Here is a 25,457-nt window from a genome sequence, read left to right on the forward strand (position 1 = left end):
CGTAAATTCGGTGAAGTTTTTGGTGTAATACGTTCGTGAAAGCATATATCAAAGGATTTAGACATTTCATTATTTAGAAATATGTGTGTGTGACAAAACGGCTTTGATATGATCATAAGACATCTAAAGAAATTCCGAGTGTAGAGCTCTGGACGAAGCCTGAAGTTTATTGTTGCATAAAGTGAACTCTTTTTTTTTTTTTTTATTGTCTACAAGTTAGCCCTTGACTACAATCTCACCTCTCACTCTACAATATGTTATAAGCCATACGTGCGTGCGTGTACAATCGACATTGTGTGTTTAATCTGCGAAACGGCAATAACTTAGTTGCAAAGTTAAATTGGTTTATAATAGAGACTCTGGTATCTCAATTTTAAAAATTTCCGAAATTCCCGTAAACAGAAATTCTAATTAAACATTTTCGACATCATGATCGCGTAAATACCAAATCGAGAAGTTCCGTTTTAGTCTTTTAAATTAATACTGACTGTTTCCAACCAGTATTAATTTAAAAGACTAAAACGGAACTTCTTCGGACTTCGGAATGTGTATTTATAACGACTTTTGTGGTTATATGTAGGTATGTTACATCAAAACATGTGTTCGGCTGAACGCATTATTTAGACTTATTTCTTTAGTCTTTCAGCTTAACGCGAACGACGCGGCGGCGAATAAGCAGATTTTTTATATGTCTAGCTAAAAAGATTACATACCGCAATCTCCACAGTACTAGGCGGCAACTGCCTCGGTGTAGCACCTCTGCAGTTATCCAAACACCACTGAGCACAATGCGCCGCTCTCGCGCTGCTAGTGACAGATGTCACTGACGTCACGGACCCGGTGGACGCGGGTGACGTCACGGGTCGGGCCCTAGCGCGGAGCCAGGTGCAGTAGTATCGAGCCAACCCGCGGCTGGGTTGCCACGCTACCGCGCACAGACAAAGGATTAACCATACACGCTCGGCCCAGTCTTCCACGGGACATTCTGTTATCTGTTAACAATATAAGAAAAACAGTTGATTTTTGGGTAAAAAATACAATTAACCTATTTTCTTGCTAGTTAGGAAGTAAGACAATTTAATGTAGTGTCAAAAAATACCGCTATTTTTTTCAAGACAAGCTTTTTCTTGTCCTTGTGTCTTGACCCTTAATTGTCTAATGTGAACAATTTATTTTTGCTTCGTTTTATCGTTAAGTGAATAAAAATAACTGGGATCTTTTACTTTTGAACAATTTATTTTTTAAATAACATTCATAATGAACAACCACGAAATAAGTTTAAAATCATTAATTTATTTTTGCTTCGTTTTATCGTTAAGTGAATAAAAATAACTGGGATCTTTTACTTGGGAGTTTAGCCATATTAAATTTAGAATGACGTCACTTAGCTAAGGGTGCATTGTATAATGTACACCCAAACTAAATATGTATGAAAAGTTTTAGCTCAAACCATATTTACTAAAACAAGTGACTAACTTTTCTGAAACACGAATTAACATTTTGTACATTAAATGAAAGCTTGTAAAATAATAAAAATACGTACTTGTCTGACACATTGAACTAATATTTCGTCTCGCAACTCCTCCCTTTCCAATCCTTTTCCTATGATCGACTGAATGACTTGAGTCTCCTTTTCAGCTGTTAGTTCTCCTCGCATGTATCGACACAAATCCTACAAATAAATTATGATTGATAAAGAGCGAAGAACGGGAAATTATGGAAATACCCTGTTTAGATTTCAAATATGAGAAATAAATGTTTAAGTAGGTTATACACTTATTATTTTGCACAACTATAATGGTTGATAGTCAGGGATCCCTAGAACATTTTGTATATTACGAGCTTATTTTTCGTGAATAGCTTCATCTCGATGAGACGATCGACTTTTTTATTTACGAAAATTCTTGATTTTGGTAGCTAACTGATTTACCAGGAAATGGAATTTTCAGAGCGTCGAAACGAGATAATTTAGCACGCAATTTGTAGGGCAATGTGGCTGTTAAATTGTATAACTATTAATTAAGCAACAGTAAAGAAAACCTCTGGTTAGTAACAACTTTTGTTACTCTACCCTCCTCCCAACTTTATCAATAACGAGGTTATTAAAAGTTGTTTTTACCGCGCACTCACCCGGAATATATTCACAGCGGCAGTAACACTGTCCGGATCGTGCAACTGTATGTGTGATGTAGGAATGTTGTTGCCTTTGTGGTACGTTATCATTTCCTCTTTAGTTAGTAACTCCATCGACTTACTCTTGCGAGTAAGCGTTGCCATTATTGTACCTGTAATCATTTTATATTTTCTCTAAATACTACCAGAATTTTGATTTTAATGTCAAATAGGCACAACACAACATCAGAAACACACAATCTACGATTTCTCTGAAAGTAAAGTTGCCTAAAATTGCCTAGAACTTAGGAGATACTTTTCTTTGAAAGATGTCCTTAATCGAAAACTATGGACTTTATAAGGAGACTCAACAGTTATTTAACGAGAAATGACGCGAGCTATGCTCCGAGTATCTCAGCATAATCGAATCAGCCCCTGTATCCAAGAGGCACGTCGATTCTCTTTCTACGATCGTTAACGCTTCGAAAACTAGAAAAATGCAAGCGAATGACATTTGCTAACGACAGATCATGTGATCAAGCTGTCATTCCCATACATTTTTCTAGTATATATATAGCGACCCCTCACCAGAAATTATAGCTGGCGGAACCCTTATTAGATGGGCCGATGACATCAAACGGGTAACATGGATGCATGCGGCTCAAGACCCTGGTGTTCAAGAGGCCTTTGTCTACGCTAATTTAGTTACATATAAGTTAAAGTTGTAAATGCTTTACCTTCAGGCGATCGAGGATGGTCATTGAAGTACAGTTTAGCAAACTCAGTGAGATCAGTCGTAGCGTCTGGAGCAACATCTGTGTTTTGTGGAGGAGCTTCCAACTGGTGTAGTCTACGTTCTACCCTTTCCTTACGGCGCGCACTACGTTCTGCATTCTGTAATGACACGAAAATAGTAATTTTGAATTAAACTTCATTTAAAACAGAAACATAAGAAGAAGTAGAATACAAAAGGCGGCCAATCACTTAGTAGCACACATATACAGAGTTAGAGCACAACATGGTTTTAGCTCTGATTGCACTCCCAGAAATGTGAATTTCTCCTTAAGATAAGGGGGAGATTCTGGATTAGAGTACACAATACAGAAGAGAAAGTACATGCAGATCCCAGCGACGAAATTCAGATTTATGGTCACTAAAGGCGGTTTGCGAAGGCTAGATATAAACCGAATTCCAATATTTATAACTCCAGTAAGGAGGCCTGGCATTGTAGTGAGCTGTTAAAAACACAGGCTGATAACGATGATGAACAAAATAAATAACAAAACGAAAACAAGCAAGGATAGAAGATAATTTATTTAAACACAAGTGTTTTAAAAATTAGTTAATTAATTACTTAAATATAGGTATTGTTATTTAAATCTGTTAATTATCCTATTCAAAGAACTTTTGGAATGTACGTAATACAATTAAAGTTCTTATTAAAGCTAAAGCAATTTTAGTAGTTTCTTTTAGTTAGTGCTGGAAGTTTCTAAAACTTACATTAGCATCTCCATTCATTGTGGGTGGCGGACTGATGCAAGTGTCCATGCCGATCGGTGACGTCGTATCGGTCAGTACTGGTGACGTCACGTTGCTAGGCAACGGTGGTAATGGTGCCTCAGAATCCATGTCTTCCTTAGTCGATGAGAATCTATTGAAGAAGATATATAGGTAAGAGTACGAATTCAATACAAGTAGGACAAACAAACGAGTGTTTCAAGGACAAAAAGGCTTCCTCGCATGATTTGGATAATCTGGCTCAACTTTCCAAATCACTGAAAGTCTTAGTTATTCCAATATTTCCTCTTTCATCGAATTCTTGTATTTTAAAAATATTTGTAATGCATTGTACCTAACTTAGTCACTCACGTATAGTCTCACTAGCTGACGCCGCGTATGTCTGTCGATAGTCTGTAGAGGTATGTAACTAGATCATAATTTGAATATAAAACTTACCCGTTAGTTTCTGGTGGATAGGGCGGTGGCGGTGGCGGTGACGTCACAAGCGGCTCGCCGTTGGGTCGTGGTATGACCGACTCGTATATGGGCTCCTTGTCCTTTATGATGGACACTTTGCCGTTCGGTATTATGCCGTTTGTGAGGTCTGGTGGTGTTACTTCTACAAAATTAGGTAGGTGTTTAGATTTTGAAAAATAAAAAAAAATACTTGGTTATTTCAACTTGCGTATGTTACAAAGAAAGTTATTTGCAGACTGTACCTACGGGGAAATAAAATAAATACGTACAGTTTTGTAGTTTATTCAAATAAATTAAATAAGTTAGGCACCTACTGGAAAAACCGCAGAATGAAGTTGGTTTTGCAATTTACAGGTGCAAGGTTTTCCTTGCATGCGATAACGTTTGCGATCTGGTAATTTTGATATATTGTTAGATAATTGCGGGAAGATAGTGAAGTGAGAAAGGTATTGGGTCAACAACTTTTCAGAACGCTCACTATTATAAAGAAAATACAACACTCAAGAGTCCAATGTTGAAATTTGACAGGAAAGTTGATTATAGATATTAGATCTCCGCTAAGAACGGATTTTGCGAGAGGGCCAGATTAAGGAGGTCTAAGGGCGGGCGAAGTCGCAGTCGTCTGCTAGTTAAAATCTCTAAAATAATAATAAAGATTTATGGAAATCTTCTTTAATACCTTTGGCTTGCGGTGGTGGAGGCGGCGGTCCGGCTGGTTCGGGCAGAGAACAAGGCGGCGGTGGTGGGAATATAGGAGACTCTTCTACTGACGGGTCCATTAACGGCGGCGGCGGCATCACCAGTGATGACGACATCACGTCGCCATTGGTCAGCGATGATGTCATCACATCAGTCGGCGACATGCCATTGGACGTTATCCCGTTCATCGATAATGTCATAGAACCAACCGGTGTGGCTGGTTGGAGAATGGATTGTAAGGCGAGGGAGGAGGGCGGTGGTGGGGGGATAGCGTCGGACGGGGCGCCGTCGGGTTTGCGATGGAACTCGGTATCCGCTTTGCTGAGCTCGTCCATTTCTTCGGCGAGTACCGTTTCCAGCTGTAAGTAAAGGAACTGTTGAATCTCCAAAAGTTCTATTTTATACAATACGAAACAATAACTTTAATGAAAAAATTAGTAGTTACATTTAAACGTATTTCCAGTGGCAATAATATTTGGAATTCAAAACAGCCTGGGCCGATCAATAGATCTCAGCGATACTGATTATATGACTAAACTCGTGGTGCCAATTTTTAGCTAGCCGATCCATATCCAATATCAGCCAATACCGATTGTATGATTAACCGCTTTGTGCAAGTCGTCAGCTTGCCGTTTCAAAGAGTCGCTAATCTCAGCACTAGTGAGTGTATGATTAACCTTGTGGTGCAAGTCTTCTGTTCCGCCAAGAAGTCGAATAGATTGTCCAGGTTGACAGATTCTGCTTGTCGTACCATAAAGTCGCTAATCTTAAACTAACCTCGTGGTGCAAGTCATCAGCTAGTCGGTCCATAGTCATCAATCTCGGCTATAATAGGCTGGTACGACTCTCCGTTGGGCGTGCCGCACTTTGGGGGCACCTCAGCCAGGAAACCGAAAATGTTGTCCAAGTTGATGGACTATTTTCTCCGTTCCAGAGTCGCAAACTGAACGATAGCATTGTACGACTTACCTCATGGTGCAAGTCGTCAGCTAGCCGCTCCATAGAGTCGCCAATCTCGGCGATAGTCGGTTGGTGCGACTGTCCGTCAGGCGCGCCGCGCTGTGCGGGCACGTCCGCCAGGAAGTCGAACAGGTTGTCCAGGTTGACGGACTCTGCGCGTGCGCCGGAGCACGAGATACCACGCAGTTGATCTGCCATGTTCTCTAGCTCCGCCCGCTCTTGCTCCGCTTTCTCTGCGAGGCTGTGATAGGTGCGATACGTGAACAATGATTGTACATTGAGAATTGTAGAATACAGATTTCTAGACCCATTTTTAAAGGGTTAACTTTGACAAGTCGAGTCAATTGTGAAAACGTGGTGACCAATGAGAATTTGAAAGTGTGGGGTGAGGTGACTTGTGATCGCCGAGAGGCGAAACGCCGCCATTTTGTATTTTGACAGGTATCCCTTTTAGGGTCCATTGTCCACAAGGAATCCTTATAGTTTCGCCATATCCGTCTGTCTGTCCATCCGTCGCAGAGACGTTTAATTGATCATGCAGATCGGCGCCTATGAATCTAAGACATGGTTGGGCGAGCATCATGTGCTAGTAAATTTGCGTGCAACGTTTTCGCTTATTTGTTTCAACTTCTCTTTTTATACTTCATTTACCTGTTTCGCTCTTCCCTCAACTTGATCTCCTGGTTGACTCTCTTCATTTCCCTCAAGGCTGCAGCCACTTCTCTCGCGAAAGCGCCTCGCAAGTGCCTCTGGAGGGTTAACGCAGCTCGTCGCATTCGCAGGAAAGCCGCTCTGTCGAACCATCCGCGCCAGGCGGCTTGCAGGACTATAGCCGCTCGCCGCCATTGCAGGTATTGGCGACGTTTGATTGAGCCCTTATACCACTGTAACATAATATAAGACATATTGGAAAATGGTGGACTTGGAACAGTAGAATAGTATGTATTACAGTTCAAAAATTACACCAAAGTGACGAATGCTACAAACTTTTCTGACCTGGTGACCAAACCTGGTACTAACGTCGCGGCCAAGTTGCGGTAGTTGCGATTTTGCAAAACATTACATGTTAGTATTATAAAAGTTTCATTTGACGTCAGTAAAACTTTTTTGGAAAATTGCGACCACCACATTGGTACAGACACACCACAGAACATTGCTGTGACGTCAGTTCTAGTTTTGGCTGCCAGAGGTGTTAACATGCATGATGCAACCGGTGTAGAGAAATAAAGACAAAACTTCGTCCAATGGCGTCGGAGTTGTCCCAGTTCAATCTCTTTCATACCAACGTAATGGCAATGAAAGAGATAGCGGTATTTTTATTGGTTGAATTTTGTCTACTTCTCTTCATGAAATTACGTTGTTCGCTTCACACACCGGTCAGAAAAGTTTGTGGCACTTTAGTCAATAGTCAATATTCATTTATTTCAATTAGGCTTAGTTTACAAGCACAAACGTCAGGTATTAATATTATAAGATAATTAATTGGTGATAATAATTACTCGAAAAATTAAATTTACGAGGGCTCTGAACCCGCCTTGGTCCGAGAAGAGCACACAACAAACTCAGACAGGTTTTTTATGTACATATAAGCAACTCAACATTTTTTTGGTACAAAAACAAACCTTTTGTATTAGAAGTGCTGATGATTGTAGTAGAGCCGTTCTCATAGCCTCCAGCGGTCCATGCACAGAGCTTCTCATAAATATCTTTGTGTGCCCTATTTGCCAATCTCCCGATGGCGCAGTTACCAGTCCCATTATATACCTGAAACATTTGGATATATACTAGAAGATGGTACAAGTCTCGGTAAACTTGTACTTATAGCTATGTATGTGTAAAAATATATCCCAGAGGGGCTATTATATCAGCACCGTTATTTTTGTTATAAATATAAGCAAGCAAGAAATTGCAGCCAATGCAATCACATATGATGGTAAACAGTGATGTAGCCTATGGTGAAACGCCTAGAAGACACTACTTTTGCTTAGAGGATGTCTTATTGTAAGTAGGAAATCCACTTTGTTATCAATTGTGACCAATGCAGCAAGCTGGTATTTTGCGGAACTATAAATTGGAGCAGTGCTTTAAGCAATATAACCGACGCTTGACAAAAAAGTAAAAGCGGTTCTGGTATATCACGTTATTTTATCGAGGGTGCCGAGAGTGCTTACATGTTAAGTCTGTACAATAAGGTTATTACAGCTAGAAGCTCCAAACTATCGGCAAGTGGTACAGAAACATCCCAGAAAGTTAATTATAAGGCTAGTCTGAGTTTCCTATCCATTGGACTGCATAATACCCAATCTAAGTATTAGCTATTTGCTTAGGTGCAGAAAAGGGTTACATAAAAAGAAATTAAAAACGGCCAAGTGCGTGTCAGATTTTATATTATTACCCGTTTAACCCTTTTGGTACACCAAACAAAAACCCAAAAAATGCCCTAAAAATACTACTACACAAAACAAGATAAATACTCACGCTATATCCGGGTTAGCAGGTCGAGGATGTGGTAGCAAACATCTATATCTTGCTTGGAACATCGGCGCTGGCAAGTGTATGGGGAACCCATCGCGTCTGATACGAACTATTTCGTTCATGCCGAGGTATCTCAGCTGTTCTAGAACTAACTGGTCGTTGTATTTACCCGCTACTTTGTTCTCGTTTGGTTTAATGCAGCGGACGTACCTGTAATAGAGATATAGTTATTACAGTTAGTGCGTTTTTGTTTGTAATTTTTTTTAAAGGAGGAACAAACATACATTCATACACACACAAACATTCAACTTTATAATATTATTGAGATAATGATTCTTATTTGATACCCACCACACGTCAGTAACTTGCAGCATGTCAACTAGCGACTGCAGTTGTGCCCTGAATGTATCCACTACTGTAGGCCTTCCTTTGGATGTCCCTCTTTGCGTAGTACTTGTTGAACCGGGGCTAGACAATGAGATATCCTGGAATGATTAAATAAAGACGATTATATATTACTAAAATGTCATAAATCCATTACCAAAGTAATTTAATTTTTAGGTTTTTATTGAGATCACCGTGATAATAATAGGAATACCTAGCTAAGTTTAGTCTTGTCTACAAACGTTTGCAACTACTTTAGTTTTAATTAGAATTACCTTATTTATCACCATTAGTTCAAATTATTACTATTCGTACTTACTACTACTATTCCTTATTACTATTCGTGTTTTATTCATGTTCCTAACAACTTGTTGAATTTATGGACCTTCAAAAATGTTTTGTTATTCAAACGAACCTTTGATCGTCATTTGTGACATTATGTGGTAGTCAGAAAGATATACTTTGAAGAGATACCAGAGATTCTACCCATATTAATTATAGAAAAACTACCTGACCCAAACATTGTTTTGCGTTATAAAAATTTTGTGGTGGACCACCCTTATCACTAACCTATTCTTAGACCACCGAACGTACACAAAAAAAATACTTGAAAATCGGTATTGCCGTTTCTGAGGAGTATGGCAACACAACTGTGACATGAAAATTTTATAATTATTGTTAGATTATCATACATGTCCCGGTGGCGCCAAGTCCTGCACGTAATCCGCTAGCTCCCTCACAAAGGGATTCGCAGATCTGCTGAGGTGATCTATAAAGGCATCCTGCTGGGTGTCCCGGTTCTTGTCCACGAAGCCCTGCGCGCTGTAAGTGACCGTGCCAGCGTAGTGCTGGACTCCAAACTCCTCCTCCCACTTCCTTCGGGACCCCTTCACGAAGCTTTGGTGTTCGCCAAACTCGCCTTGGATGTTTGTGAGGTATGCGCCATCTGATCCCTAGAAACGTAAAATTTTAGCTATAGGTAAACTAAGTAACAAGGAAATATTATGAAGAATCAAAAGACCCCCAGAAACGTAAAATTTTAGCTGTAGGTAAACTATGTGACTAAGAAAAATTATGAAGAACGAATATTAGTTTTAAATTACCTTTGGCATATGACATTGCTCGCTCAGTAACTTGAGCAAACTTCTGGGTGGTTTCTCCAAAAGTTCCAAGCAGGCAGCGTTATCGGTGAACTGTATTTGGTGGTATTTGATGCCCTCTTGCCGATACTGTAACATAAATATTAAAATAAATCAAAGCAACGCCACTATAAGTAATGTATTAACTGAAAAATAATGTACTCGTAGGTTCACTTTAACAAATAGCAAACTATTGGCCTCACAAGAAGATCTTTCAGCGAGCTGTGCTCAGTGTTGATCCAATCAGAAATGACGAGATCCGCAGAAGAACAGTTACGAGGAAGTCATCAACGTAGTCGTAGTTGAACAAATCTCGAAGCGGAAAAAGTGGTTGGGTACAAAATTTGCAGAGCCGATGGACGTTGAAGTCCCAAGGTGCTGGAACACTACTGTCCAACTAGTTGGACCGATGACATCCAAAGCGAGTAACAGATAACCGCTGGATGCATGTGTCTCAAGACTGTATTTAGAAGTCCTTACAAAAAGGCTAGTATCGGATGTCAGCATTATTACCAACCGATGATAATAATGCTGACACTCCTAAAACTACGACAAGTCTAATGACGCCTCATATGTTGATCAAATGAACTTTTTTATATTAGCATGTATGCCAAAGAATTCCTGATTCTCGAAAAATATACCTTACCTATTGGACTATCTACCTACCATGCCTACCGACCATGCCTACCGACTGTGATGGACCTGCCAATGCACAACTTTAAGCAATGTGTTAAAAAACATTTACTTAGTCGAGGTTACTACACTATTGATGAGTTCCTTAACGATAAAGGTGCTTGAAGGCCATTGGATCAGCTTCCACCTTCACACAGGAAATAAAACTATAAGAAATTGTAATTTAATTGTTATCAATTGTAAATTGTAATACTGTATGACTTTTTCAAAAGAGCAACTGTTGAGTTTCTTGCCGGTATCTTCTCAGCAGAACATGCCTTCCGAACCGGTGGTAGAATCTTTACAAATAGTCAACTGACGTGTCAAAAGTGCTTGTAAACTGAGCCTACTTGAAATAAATGAATTTTGAATTTTTAATTTGAATTTTACCTACATGTGGAGTGACAAACAACATAAATATGTTCACATAACAACTCCACAAACAACATTTAAATCCAAATCCCATAATGTATCGACTATTAAAATATTCTTCCGTCCAATTAAAATATTCTAGATGATGAGTCAATTGTACACAAATAGATTCCATACTTACAATTTCCTGTTCAAGCGCAAACACGTAGTTATTGAAGAACATGTGCAATTTCTCGTTAGCGTAGTTGATACAGAGTTGTTCTAGCGAGTTGACGGCGAAGTTTTCGAAGCCGAATATGTCGAGAACTCCGAGAGCTCGTCTCGCCTCTCTCCCCGGGGCGGAACAGCTGTTCACGTGTCGCACGAGCCAAGCGAACGTTCGCGCGTATAGAGCACGAGCCATAGCATGGCGGTTTTCTCTGGCCTGAAATAAATAAATTGCCTTTAGTATATTTTTAAATACCATACAGGCTAAGGCTGATGCTTGCTTACGACGATGGTTAGCGCAGATGTAGCCTACGGTGGTACGTATTTGCCTAAAAGGTGCTCTTGAATTCAAGAAATCGTATAGAACACCCATAGTATAAAAAAGTATAGAACACTCTTCCATCCTATAACTTGGATAACTTATAGGATGGAAGGATGTTCTATGTATTTGCAATGCGAAACAGAAATATTGAACTGAATGTATTGATAATTTGATAGAATTATTTGCCATGGACAACCGAGAACGATATTTTTTTGGTAGGTAAAGTATATACTCTGAAGTATTCCTTATAATGGCGTGGATAGAACATGTAGCGTTTACAGATATCATTAATACCCAATGGTGAATACCTCTACATTTTCTTACCATTACAAGATTGTATCTTAAAAATAAGATAGCATAAAGAATTCATGTTAATAAAAATATCTTTTTAGCTGTGCTTTCTGAGGCCAAGATACCACGCTTTTTAGAGATAAAAAAGAACATACCTCCGGTAATCGCAGTGGTATATCAGTGACATTTCCTCTAACATTGATCTGTCTCTCGAGCAGTACTCTTTGCGCTGTGAGCGGGGCGAGGCCCAGTAGATTGGCTACAGCATCCACCGCCTCTGCATCTTCTGGTGCCAGAGTTGTTCGCTCACCGTCTATATCCTAAAAACATTCAATAGTTAGCTTAATATTGTTAAAAAATGGCGATATGACGTCACGTCTCATTCTGGACGATTTTTGTGTAGTAACAACAAGTGTAGAGAATCCTAGCCTGCTTGGGAAATCAATCTGCCTACTCTGTTATTCATTTGTTATTAAGATAGTAGTATAAAACTTATAATATAAAACTCTCCTTGTATTTTTAGCCTTTGAGGCTAAAAATACAAGGAGAGTTTTATATTGCAATCAACATATTTTTTCAAGTATTATTGAATTATTAGAATTAGGGGAAATATATACAGCTGCTTAAATTCTAAAACGTTAGCGTTATAAGTTTGGTTTTCTGATGCGAGAAATGTTACAAACCATATTGATGATGGTAGTTAAATTATTTGGAAAATTTGGGGAGGAAATTGAAATTTTATCCCTAAAAGAGCTAAATAGGGGTTATTTTTTATGGGGTTGATCACATGGCTCAGGTTGAAGAGCGTAAAGCAGCGCTTACTATAGCTTGTCAACTTCGTTCGTAACACTCCCAATGACAGGCGTGTAGCGATGAATGAAAAACCCACGACTGATGCACCTCACTCACTTTCCCCCCGTCGCTCGCATATCATGGGAGTGTCATTAACAAACTTGCTAGACTATAGTTAGATGTGTCCTTGCGTTATAGACAATGGCTTTTTACTAAAAATGCACGAATGGGCTATCTGCTTATTCTCGATAAGCAAGCGTTTATCAAGAATAAGCAGATAACTTTTTTTTTTGATAATTTTTTTTAATGTAATGTATTACTATTAATGTAGTTAAAAAAATCTACATTAATAGTTATTCGAATCAATAAATTTCCTCACCTGAAACTGTATATTCCCCAACCATAACACTGCCGCCAGCACTTTGAAGAGTCCCTCGCACATGTGCAAGGGAACTTGCAGCACTGTCAAAGCTAGCTGCAGGGCTTCCAGTTTCCCTTGTTCACCACCTCTGCCCTTGCGAGCTTCCTCGTCTTCGGGGTTCAGGTATTTGAAGTGGACGCCATCTCGGAGCCGCAGTATGGTACGAAGTTCGGCGTTGTGCTGCATGAATTAGTACGAGAGTTTATAAGCGTTAACAATGCTTGAACTTAGCGCTATAAGTAGGTATATTGAGAAAGAAAATTTGTTTATTTGACACACACACACATACACACAAACACACACTAGACACCAAACATATTAAGTAATTAAAATAGTATAACTTATATGAAAATATATTGAAAAAAATCAAAAGATGATGTGTGTGGTATAAAAATGGTTACCACTCAGCACGTGCTACACTAGCAATTAACATAAATAATACTTATAAAACCTTCTAAAAAAATAATTCATAATTCATTAACGATAATTAAATGTATTCCATTAAATATCAAGGAATTTGTAATTGTTATTTCGCTGGCGTTGAATAGTAGATATATTACTAACATATTTCTCAACAAAACACATTCAGAACACGATTGAACCTTTTTTTTAATTAATAATAACTCGCTCAGGATAACAAACTCATATCCTGGGGTGCATAAAAAATAATCCGCTATCTTTCGGAGTCCGCCATATTGAATTTAGAATGACGTCACTTAGCGAACTACGCATTGTCATTAAAACTAAATGTGCAGTATGCAAGTGCAGGGTTGGGTGGGGACCACTATTAAACATTGAATTTCAAGATTTGACCAAAACAAACAAAATAAAACATTAAAAATATTTAGATAGGTCATATAACACGAAATTACCTTCGCGCCTTCAACCAGCTGATAGAAGACATGGTAGTTGGTTTCCCTAGGCGCCGGACCTGTTATCCTTGCTCGTTCTAGAAGAAAATCTCGCAGCACTGCACCTCGGATACCTCCCCGATGATCCAATCTCACTTCTACAAACTTTCCGAAGCGAGATGAGTTATCATTGCGCACGGTCTTTGCATTACCTGAAAAGAAATAACTGATTTAGAACCCAGCGGACGCCGTAACTACGTCTGTGTCAAATTATATATGCACAGCATAGGTGTACGAGTATATAGGGGCCGGGTGGACCGTGCCCACCTTAGAATGGATCTATGCCCACGCTTGGGCTGGGCTACCGATATAGATTTCAGTTATGATATTAATAATAGACGTGATATCGGGGGCCAGGCCCACCCTAGGAAATAATCCTAGATACGCCAATGATTCACATCAAACTGTAGAATATTTTGCTTTCTCCTTTTTGCCAAATACGAAAGTATTTTTCGACATTTAAATCCTCAGGGATAATAAATCAGATTGTTAAAGGGAAGACTTTTAATGTCTCTGAATATGGCATCAATTTTGGCATGAATAAAATTATAAACTACGGAAATTGTTAGATGCCATGTACGGTTAGCATTACAGGCATTAGGTTGCTATAAAAACTGAAATATGTCCTTCTAAAATTAGACACTAGTCTGCGGTTTTTGCTCCGTGTACTTAAACGTATTTTTTCTGTTCTTTGGGAACAATACCTTTTACGTATAAATGGTAGGTGTAAAGTACCCTAAAAAACCCTAAAAGTTCTTTAAAAAAAATGTGTTAACTACTCGATTAGTTGAGTGAGGGCGTGAAAGCGTAACTAACTAACAAACAAACTCTCCTTCGTATTTAAAATATTAGTTAATATGGATTGATAACATTTAAACTGGGTGTAGAAAATTAATGAAGCGATAAACACAACTTTTGTCTTCTTAATTGCAGAAACGCAAAATATCTTGAAAAAGGAAAACCATTGTATCCCTAGAGACCGCATAGCTCATTTAAACGCTTTACCTCGTAAGCGAGGATTGTCTAGAATATAATTCAATTTACTTCAGCAGAATTGCGAGAGAAAATGTTATTGTAACGGGCCCTCGGTCCCTTTTCGTAACAATGTAAGAGACCTTTAGAAAATTCAGTAGGGTTCCTAAAACGGAATTACACTTATAAATGGGAATTTTTCTTTGTAAATACCATTACGACTACAGTCAATACATATTCAAATATTTATGCGAATTACGAGTATTCATATTATATTCTTTGATATTATGAAGCCTATAAACAATACAATATTAGGAATATGTTACCTATTACTACATGTTACCCGTTACTACATTGGTAACATTGTATAGTTTGGCAATTTCGTTGATGACACTCATCAATATTATGATGATTTAACTCAAAAATAACTCGACCTATTTTAAGAATTCTTTCACCATAAGAATGCTATATTTTACAGTAACTATATCGTATTCTTACAGGGACGGAAACTATGCAGATGAAACTGCGGGGCATCTCTTAGTCAATTAATAAAGAAGTAAACAGATAATGTAAACAATTAATAAAGACGTAAACAGGTAATGTAAACAATTAATAAATATGTAAACAATTAATAAACATGTAAACAGATATGGCCAATTAATAAAAACGTGAAGTTGAACACATACTAGTATGAACACATTTTCTTGAAACCTTACCAAATGCTTCTAAAACGGTATTGGCTTCAAGAATCTGCTGTTCCGCCCAGGAAGCCTGACCGCCAGCAGCGCATAAGTACTGCAGGATAAGCTTCGTGGTTTCCGTCTTCCCTGCACCACTCTCTCCTGATATCACCACTGACTGATTCTTCTCGCCATTCTGTAGACAAAATCAATGATGACTTGACAATAAATATGATAGTCTTGAGATGGTCCAGGTGGAAACTAATAGGTAGTTTGTAGTTATATTAGTTTGTCAAACCAAAGGTGCAAACCTGGTTTCCACACGACATCGTGTTACGAGTTCTTCGAGCACGGGTGGTATTCATCATCATCATCATCAGTCGATGGTCGTCCACTGTAGGACATAGGCCTTTTGTAGGAACTTCCAAACATCACGATACTGAGCCGCCTGCAGCGAATCCCTGCGACTTGCTTGATGTCGTCAGTCCACCTGGTCGACAACACTGCGCTTATGGTGCGGGGCCGCCATTCCAGCACCTTGGACCCCAACGGCCATCAGCTCTTCGAACTATGTGCCCCGCTCATTGCCACTTCAGCTTCGCAACACGTTGAGCTATGTCGGTGACTTTGGTTAATCTGCGGATCTCCTCATTTCTGATTCGATCACGCAAAGATACTCCTAGCATAGCTCGTTCCATCGCCCGGGTGGTATTATTATTAATTATTTATAATAATATAAAAAGGAGCTATTTGTACGAAACATTTGATGACTTGAGTTTAGTCCTTTGTGAGTACAGGACCGGTAACCGGAAAAATAATTATCGGAATGATAAGAATATACAATTTATCCAGAAACCGTACGAATAGAATAAATAATTTCGTACGGTTTCTGTATGAATAGTCAATTCGAAAAAACACAATCTACGCTTTTTTTGGCTGGCTGGTGATATGTATACTTCTATATGGGTTTGCGTGCGTATACGTATCACTGGGCCAGGGCGATCGTGACATGCAAACAGACAAATAGATCATTAATAATGATAAATATTCACCTGCAGCGAGCTGTACGCAGACTCGGCCAGCGCGAACACGTGCGGCGGTAGACTCCCAAAGGCTTTGCCGCGATAGTTTTGCATGTCCTCCTGGAATACACAAACTGTTTGTGAACTTTATAATGACACGGTACAGTTATGTTTAACATATTCGCTGTGTAATGCCTAGGGATTGTAGAGTATAACCTACTTTTCACACCCCTGAGGGTTGTTAGAAGCTAAGTATGTACAATGTACGTAACTGTAATCTATTCTTGGAACCAAAATACATCAAATACATCATCTGTAAGCATGCAGAATACAGGTATCTAATCTTCTACCTAGAAATTGTAATCGCTTTACTAAGAACGCTGCAGACTGAGTTCTAAAAAAACCCTATTGCCTTTTGCAGATTTGCTCATATAACTATTGACTCTTAAGACCTCTTTCCCACTATGAGCGTAGCGACTGACTATTGTACCTGTGGTTATAAATTAAAATATATGTAAAACAATAATTAAAATACAAAAAGAATTGCATTTAATTTGCAGTTTAGACCTTTTACATTGGAAATCCAGTAAGTATATTTCCTTCTGCAAATTACTCGTAGATAAAAAGGCACAAAGATTTTATAGAGACCCGAATTCATCGATATACGCAGAAACATACTAATTTTAATCGTTAGTGAAATTGATCCATAATTAACAAGTAAAACCTTAACTGATTCCTACATTTACATGACATCTACTAAGACTTCTAAATCCTGAACGGACAACAAAAAATGCACCAGAACTGTTTCAGCTTTTAGGAATAATCAGCTAACATTTTAGCTTGCAGTGGAAACGTCGATTAAACGTTTGCTTTTCTCTTTCCGCCTTTACACCCACATAAACAAGGGTGAAGGGTAAACCCTTTATTAAAAAAGGGGCGACGAGTGACGTCCTTTGACTATGTTACCTTATGGTAATGAATGTTGTTTTACTTTCCGTTTATCTACTCATCTTCCTGTATAGTCAATTAGTCATACACAATAGCCGCGTTTTCTCACATATAATAAACGATTTCCCACGTGTAAGAAAAGTATTACTTACAGATGAAAGTGATTTAAAGTTACGAAGGAAATGCGTAGTTGTAAAAAGTAACAAAATATTGGCTATTTTCATGGAACTTCTCATGGATTCTTTGTATTGATGATCATAGGAAATGGAGTGTAACTGATTTATAGCTCACGCCTACGTCTTAGAAGAAATATAACCGTCTATATAATTGCCTATTTAGCCACGTATGGTTGGAATAAGCAAAATTATTGAAATTATTTGTTATATGTTTTTCATTATTAGAAAACTACTTCTAATATTTCCGGGTGAAACCGCGGGGCATCTATACATACTTATATCCCTTACGACCTATTTCATCCCCACTTTAATTTTTGCGCCAAAAGGTAGCCTCTGTCTCTAAAAAAATCGGGATCGATTCAATAATTTAACCATTTGAACGTAAAAGACATACAGTAAAAGTATCGCATTTATAATAAATAGAGACTCACATAATACTCGTATTTATGATGTATGCTAATTGTATCGAATGACAAGTGACTGTGTTATTAATAGGTCTGCTTTATTGCATTTTTGATTTACGATCCTATATCGCAGTTCTCCGACTTCACAAAGGGCATTATTGTCTGCCCGATTTTAGTCTGCAAACGGGAAGTCGTTATGGGGTTGAGAGTGCGCCATTGATCTAATTAAAACGGGTCGCCTTCTCTACTGTAGGTATACATTTATGAAGAGACGGAAAAAATGCGAAAAATGTGAGACGGAAAAAATTAAGACCAAAAAGTTGTAACGACACTTTTTATCCGACTGCGTAAGAAGGAGGGTAATGTTTTTGGTATAGTTGTAATCCGTGATCTGAAGACAGCTGGTGAGCTCCAGGGTAGCGACGATAGCTATAGCGATAGCGATAGCGAACTTCGTTCCATCCGGGTGTCCCTTGACAAATCTTTTTTTTTGTTAATTGAACTGTCGATCAAGCCTCTTTCAGTGCGGTTTCATTTGAGGCCACTCTTTGTATATTTGTCAATTTGTATTTGTAGGCTTACATTACAGGGTGTACTATTGTACTTACCATGTTGTAACATCCTAATTCTTTGTACGGGTTCACTGCTACTAAGATTGATCCTGTGTATGTCTGTTTATTATATAGGAAAATATCGTCAGCAATAATAAATTATTGAACATATTTAATACACAAACGTAATCAAATGTGGTCAAGGTTCAGACTTCCCGTAAATGGTCTATTAGGAGCACTTAATGGCATTAAAAGACCTTTAACAAATACTTAATAATACTTTAATAAATGTCTTGATAACCCAAGAGTTCTTAGATAGGTGAAGTTAAAAAAAATCAACACAACGACTGTGAGACGTTATAGACTCGTGGCAAAAAAAAATTTTTTTTGGAATATTGCGACATCAAGAGGATTTCAAAATCATGGTTATATTAAAAAAAAAAACTACAATTAGAAAAACGTTACTTATTAATCGCCATACAAAATGCGGGAACGGAAACCACGCGGGTGAAACCGCGCGGCGTCAGCTAGTCTCCTATTAGAAATGAGACCTGATTCTGTAGTGGGCTGTTAAAATAGGATGATATGTATAATGCAGATGATGAAACGTCGTTGTAAAAGGATACGTAGATGAGATCGTGGATGTACCGCCGCTTGAGGTTGTCGTTGATGGCCTGCTCGGTGATCTGAGGCATCATGGTCATGTCGGGCACGCCCGTGCCCTCGTCTTTGTCTCGCTCCTCCATCTTGTCTGTAACAAACGATCATTCTGTTAGCACTACATTTTATTTTCTCAAAACAATTTTTTGCAAAGATGTGTTAAATGTGATCAACTAGACTCTGCGCCACGAAACAAGTCCTGTAGACGCTAATGTCTTAATGACGCTCATTGTAATTTGGTAAATGCGGTCTTATTGTCTTTTGTGTAAGGCGTGTCAATTTCAGTTTAGGTTTTAGCCGCGGGACTTTTTCTGTGGCGCGAAGTCTAGTCATAAAGACTGTTAAGTGTACGACCACAGAACGTAAAGCACTTAAGACCACAGAACATAACGCACTTAAGCTACGCTTACGACAATAATCCAACAGGTGGGGATTAAACACATGACCTTTCTATGTTAAATATAAATTAAAACTTGCTTAATTTGCTACTTATCATTGTGACCGGTAACCATTAATATTTTTAAAAAGGTATATTTTAATCGACTGAACCAAAATATATCTAACAACCACAAAACAAAGCGCTTACTTAAGCTTCGCTAATAACAATTTTAAACAAGTAAAGCAATATGTTATACATATAATCAAACGATTTAGGTTAAAGTTTCGAGTTACTGAATGAATAAATATGTCAGTATAAATAAATAAACACCCTGTTTCGATTTAGATTAAATTTCATTATTATGTTTGTCTATATCTTGTGTTAACTAGGTCTGTTCTAGGTGCAAAGACAAGACGTACATTGTACATACTTGATGCTAGTTCTAAGTAGCAGCCCAGAGTTATAAGAGTTAAATAATATCACCATACCTGCCCAACCCGGATTGGTGTAGGTAGGTACCTTGCTCAATTATTTGAGAAAAGAAGCCCTGTTTTTGTTGGTATTGACCTCTAAATAGGACAATAATAATAAAAAGTTCTCATCCCGTCCCTCGCAAGTACATTTTTTGCGTAGGATGGAGTAAACTGAGTATTGATTTACTTGATACTTGAGCGGAATGGAATATTATTTTTTCAAGATGAAGTCCTACATAGATATGATATATTTAATTTGGTTTATTTTACACTAGACTAGTGGATGTCTGCGACTTGGTTCGCTAACGTGGACTTCAATTTTTAAATATTCTTTTTCTTAAGTTCAAGCACAATTAAGAACCTCCTCCTTTTTGAAGTCGGTTAAAAATAAAGCTTAGCTCTAAACCTTGCTTAGTCTAACTAAGAAAAAGTGCTTAAAAGTCGTTTAATAGGTAGTTAAAGTAGGCCTAAGAATTAAGATGCGTACACGACATGTCTCGCGACGAGACAAATGCTAACCAATAGCGGTGTAATCGAAAATATGGCTCTTTCCTAATAATATATTACTGATACTCCTTTATTATACTTACGTAGTATTGTAAAATACGGTTAATTATGGTTTGTGTATAGTACGTATAGCATCAATTCTGTAAAATATATGAATACAGTGTTTACAAAACTAGGTAATTTATTGAAATGAAACCGGTGAAATAATAGCGAGCGCTTTCAGAATAAGATCCGAAGATTGTGGAGTGTTGATTTACATGTATCTTGATTCCTCTCTCCGAGGGGTCCTTATAAACATAATTTAATCTTGTCTTGATCGTCGGACGGTTATTTTTATGGAAATTATCGAACTATGCGTAGGTTTAACTTTTATATTGTGATATAGTGTTGGGCATTCATGCACGTACTTATCTACGATTGTCCGATAATATTTATATTTGATGATGCAGACAGAATCTATTATGTGATTTCATTATTGTATTTGAAATACTTATTTATTTATTTATATTGTATTTGAAATTACTTTTGGGCTATGATATGTTATAGCCAAAATAAATGATTGAAATACAATAATTCATGAGGATAAAAACTTAAAAATAAACCTCGGTCCACAATGTTTTAAAACCGTTAACAAAAAAGTGTGTGTCAGCACCGTCGTTCGAATGAAGTTTACTCTTTCAGATCGACTGTCTAAATAGGTGTATGTTGCCGCGCAGCATACACTATGTATGTCTCAATACCCAACGCCTAAAAGTGAAATGTGCGCAACCGAGGAGCAGCAGGCCGCGGCGTGCGTATCCGCCAACGCTGTTAGCGGCAGCTCACGGTGAAAGGTGCGCAGAATAGGTTGCGCACAAAAACGTAACCGGAGGCTATATATGAAAAATCGTTTCTTAAGAAGTAAACTCCAAAAAAAAGGTCGCTTTGAGAATATTTCCATCACAAACAATAACTCAATGTAGGTAGGTAACAGATAGCAAAACTCAAATACTAACTCTGCAAAACGCGTAGTTACCTAGGGAATACAGCCAACTTTGAACTTCCTCCACGGAAAAACTAACATATATATTAATAGTATGTACATAACAAACATATCAAATAGCTATTTAATTAAATATGTACTCTAATGTCCAGTAATCTACAAAACAAGGAAAACAATATCAACCAACTGCATTAAGTACACACACTCGTTACTCGTACTCGTAAAATGCAGTTCAATACACCCGACATCGACACCCGAGTTATCGATTAAATTGCGTCATAAGGATACTGACATCTGGAGGACGCAACGGTCCGAGTTAGGCCCGTAATAGCCTGGAGTGATCGATTTATCGAACGGAAGTGTCACTCAGATAACTCATCTTAATGCTCGGTTATCGATATGGACAGAATAAGATTTCCCCTCTCTACAAATCAGAAATGGCGTCCGCCCCACAGGAGTTTCTAGTATCGATTCTCGATTAGACCGGCAGATATACTAACTTCATACATATGGACTCAATAAATGTTATTTTTCGTACTGCACTTATTTATCGATATATTTGCGATAATGCTTTCTTAAAAAAACAATAAATATCTCTAACATTTGTTATTTAGAGAAGTTTAAATTAAACAAAAAACAATTTGTGTTCATCGATTATCGACTATAATATCGATATACGATTATTATCGATGTCGTATCTTGTCTATACGAGTAGATATATTGTTGTTTTCAGAGAATTGGGTAGGTTTAGAGTTGTGCGTATAAAAAGAAATGGATAAAGTAATTGCCTTGCAGACCCATTTATTTATGCTCTTTAAAGGCAGGACGATCGAGTTGTCAAACGGAAATATCACTCAGATAAATCACTTTACTTATGTTCGCGCCCTCGTCCCGTCTATCGAATTTATGCGAAACTTTATATTGTCTATGTCTTATGTTGTTTATGGAAAGGCCAGAATTAAAAGGACTATATGTTTACGTAAATGTTAACTAGAGAAAGTAAATTACAATATCCAAAAATTACCCATTTTTCTCTTCAACAAAGGGAATAAGCTTGTGCTGGAAAAAGTAAACTAATTTGAAATACCCTCTTGTGTGAAATCATTTTACTTTTTATAGGTTAAGTTACAATCAGCTGTTTGTAGAATATATAAAGATATGTCTATGGTTTGTAGTAACTCTACCACCAGCTTGGTAGGCAGATCCTACTGAGAAGACGATAGTCCAACAGGTACAAATTGAACTTTAGTCCTCTCGGTTTGAGTTACTAACACAGATGTTATTGGGGATTTAATTGAGGAAATTATTGTGTATTTATTCTGGGTTTAGCAAAACCATAAATCTGATTAGGTATATTTGAGCACTACATTATATAATTAAATTAATTAACTTCAGTATTATATATTGTTCTCGAATTCAGGACTTTGTGATCTAAAACCGCATAAGGCTATGCTAGGCTAGGCTAAACAATCAACTAGGCAGATTTCACGACTACAAATGAAGGCAAACTAATAAAAAAAGTGTTTAAAACACGGCGTATAAGTAATAGGTATCCCTAATAAGGCAATTAACGGTGCAATCATAATTCAATTAGGTTACATCACTGAATGGCTCTGACGTTGAGCAGTTGAACCCAATGTAAGTCGTCGCCCCTTTTGTGGGTCAAGGTAAAAAAACATCGGTTCATGAGGTCGACCTTTGAATATGTGCATAGACGGGATTGTAAAGAAATTTCTTTCTGCGATTGCGTATCAGTGGCCTAATTCACTAATTTGGTCTCTATTATCAACTGATTGAAGTGGACAACAAAGTGTCATCTACATACTAGATATACACCGTAAGTACCGGATGACATTTGTAATTTGTGTCATAGTATGTGGATGACATTTTGTCAATTTATTTGTTTTTTATTTTGATGGGTTGATAATAAAAACCAAAATAGGAAATAGGCCTGCTGGTGGTGCATTTAGTTCAACGCTAACGAATGACTGCAGTATCTACGTGTCTATCACAAAGTAGGTAAGTAAATGAAATTGTAATTGCATAACCATTATTCGATAATGTACGATTTTTACAAGCAAATGTTTGGTTTCTTGGACGGCGTTTCTCTGCAGATTCTGCCTTCCGAACTAATGGTAGTCAACCTTATGTTTCAAACGTGCTTGTAAACTAACGAACTAGCTGATCTACCTAGTTACTTCATGGTACAACATATTAAAAATTCAAAAATACAAAATTTAACTAAAAAAAAATTTTTATGTTTTCATACAAAGTAATTCAAATAATTCCGACTATCCATGTAACACACGCCTTTATCTATCCTTGCGTAACGTAATCGTAGTGGTAAGACTGTCGATATCGACGAAATATTGCAACGGACACTCCGCACTTCACTAGTAAGCTACTTTATGATATTTATCAATATAATAAGCTTGGTTAGGCCATAATGTAAGGATGGGATATAAGGAACACAATTTAAAATCTATTTACTCCGAAAATATTCATTTTAAAACACACGTTCCTTAGATATTATAAATTAATTTTCCTTAAAGAATATAACCCTAGAGTTATGGGAAATACTGCCGAGCACCCTGTATAAACCATCAATTACAATACACCATAGATCAAATATGTTTCCAGCACGGTACACAAATACGAGTGGATAAAATCCTATAATACAACCGCGGCGTAACACGATCGTAAATCAATTAAGACGCGTAACTTCATTGAATGGCTCAATCATTGAATTGAACCAGCCTAATAATGGCTTCTCTACACGTTCGGCTATGATGAACGAATACGAACTATTTGGGTATAGATATTGCCCTCTACCGCGCCAACATTGCGTGATTGGTGATGATTGATGTTACATTGGTGTAGCTGGTTAATAAAGGGCAAAACTATGAATAATTGAAGTAAAATTTAACTATTTACAACCGCCAATAGGTATTTCGATTGATTATGGTGATTAGGTATCAGGAGTTTAGCTTAAACTGTCCAGATTGGCATCGACCGCTTTCGATGTTAGCACACGTAGAGTGGCGATTTATCTTGTATAATACTAATGTAAGTAACGAATAACTGGAAATGTCAGAGCTTACCCAATAGTCGCCGTGTCGGTTTTCCGACCAAACATCAAATTAATATATTAATTGATTATAAAACACGGCTAAAACACACGTGATATAAGGTCAGAGTATATCCGACTCAGTTTCCAGCTCGTGACTAAGGGCCACGTATGGGTTCGAAACTAGTCGGGCATACTCTGACTTCATATCACGTGAGTTTTAGCCATGTTTTATATAATCAATTAATATGTATATGAATATGGATAATATCAAATGAACAATAATTATGTCGTGACAATGCAAATGATTGTACAATGCAAGATAGATATTAGGATAACGTGGTCAAATAAGCGCGGTGGGAATTATGCCATATTATGTGGTCGTCCATCACGTTCGATAGTGTGAAGGAGCCTTAACACGGCGCCATGCTGATCGATCAAGTTAAATAAACATCGGCAATAAATATACGTGCTAGATAAGAATTACACTGCTGTGAATCTTGATGTATGATAAATCAATTAAGGGGTTTTGATAGTTAGCATACGCTTATATTACTTACTATTACGTAGTTATCTAACTTTGAGAGTAAAATTCTTTCTGACATTCAATAGACTCCGGCCAATGGGTATAATATAATGTCATTGACTCCGGCATATTATTATTGTTCTGTGCTATGGTTCTGTGTATAGTTTGCCTACTTTTATAAGTCTGTTTTGTTTAGCTGGTAGGCTGGTGACAAACCAGGGTCGAAGCATATAAGCTAGCTTATTCACTATTTTGGTCTTCATTACCAAGCTATTAAAATAAACATCAAATCAATTGACAAAATGTCATTTAACTACTGTGTGATATCCACCAGTAACCACCGGATTTGCAATGACGTATCGCCAAGCGATTTAGC

The 25,457-nt window shown here is 37.7% G+C and overlaps 1 protein-coding gene across 1 annotated transcript in view; it reads right to left on the reverse strand.

The window, feature by feature from the left end:
* The window catches only part of LOC112044362 (myosin-I heavy chain), a 102,426-nt gene that overhangs the window by 17,956 nt on the left and 59,013 nt on the right, over window positions 1–25,457 (reverse strand). The window contains exons 3-24 of the mRNA XM_024080187.2: window positions 19,114–19,238; window positions 18,545–18,607; window positions 16,439–16,528; window positions 15,423–15,582; window positions 13,696–13,886; window positions 12,782–13,003; window positions 11,766–11,930; window positions 10,972–11,214; window positions 9,711–9,836; window positions 9,300–9,560; window positions 8,575–8,708; window positions 8,227–8,433; window positions 7,371–7,512; window positions 6,400–6,632; window positions 5,758–5,989; window positions 4,769–5,147; window positions 4,069–4,231; window positions 3,613–3,763; window positions 2,850–3,006; window positions 2,131–2,285; window positions 1,544–1,672; window positions 714–992 (exon numbers count right to left, since the gene is read on the reverse strand). Coding sequence (XP_023935955.1) covers window positions 714–992; window positions 1,544–1,672; window positions 2,131–2,285; window positions 2,850–3,006; window positions 3,613–3,763; window positions 4,069–4,231; window positions 4,769–5,147; window positions 5,758–5,989; window positions 6,400–6,632; window positions 7,371–7,512; window positions 8,227–8,433; window positions 8,575–8,708; window positions 9,300–9,560; window positions 9,711–9,836; window positions 10,972–11,214; window positions 11,766–11,930; window positions 12,782–13,003; window positions 13,696–13,886; window positions 15,423–15,582; window positions 16,439–16,528; window positions 18,545–18,607; window positions 19,114–19,233 — 4,002 coding nt within the window. The 5' untranslated portion in view covers window positions 19,234–19,238. The remainder of the gene's footprint in view (window positions 1–713; window positions 993–1,543; window positions 1,673–2,130; window positions 2,286–2,849; window positions 3,007–3,612; window positions 3,764–4,068; window positions 4,232–4,768; window positions 5,148–5,757; window positions 5,990–6,399; window positions 6,633–7,370; window positions 7,513–8,226; window positions 8,434–8,574; window positions 8,709–9,299; window positions 9,561–9,710; window positions 9,837–10,971; window positions 11,215–11,765; window positions 11,931–12,781; window positions 13,004–13,695; window positions 13,887–15,422; window positions 15,583–16,438; window positions 16,529–18,544; window positions 18,608–19,113; window positions 19,239–25,457) is intronic.

This window comes from Bicyclus anynana, chromosome 21, assembly GCF_947172395.1.
Source record: "Bicyclus anynana chromosome 21, ilBicAnyn1.1, whole genome shotgun sequence".
NCBI lineage: Eukaryota > Metazoa > Arthropoda > Insecta > Lepidoptera > Nymphalidae > Bicyclus > Bicyclus anynana.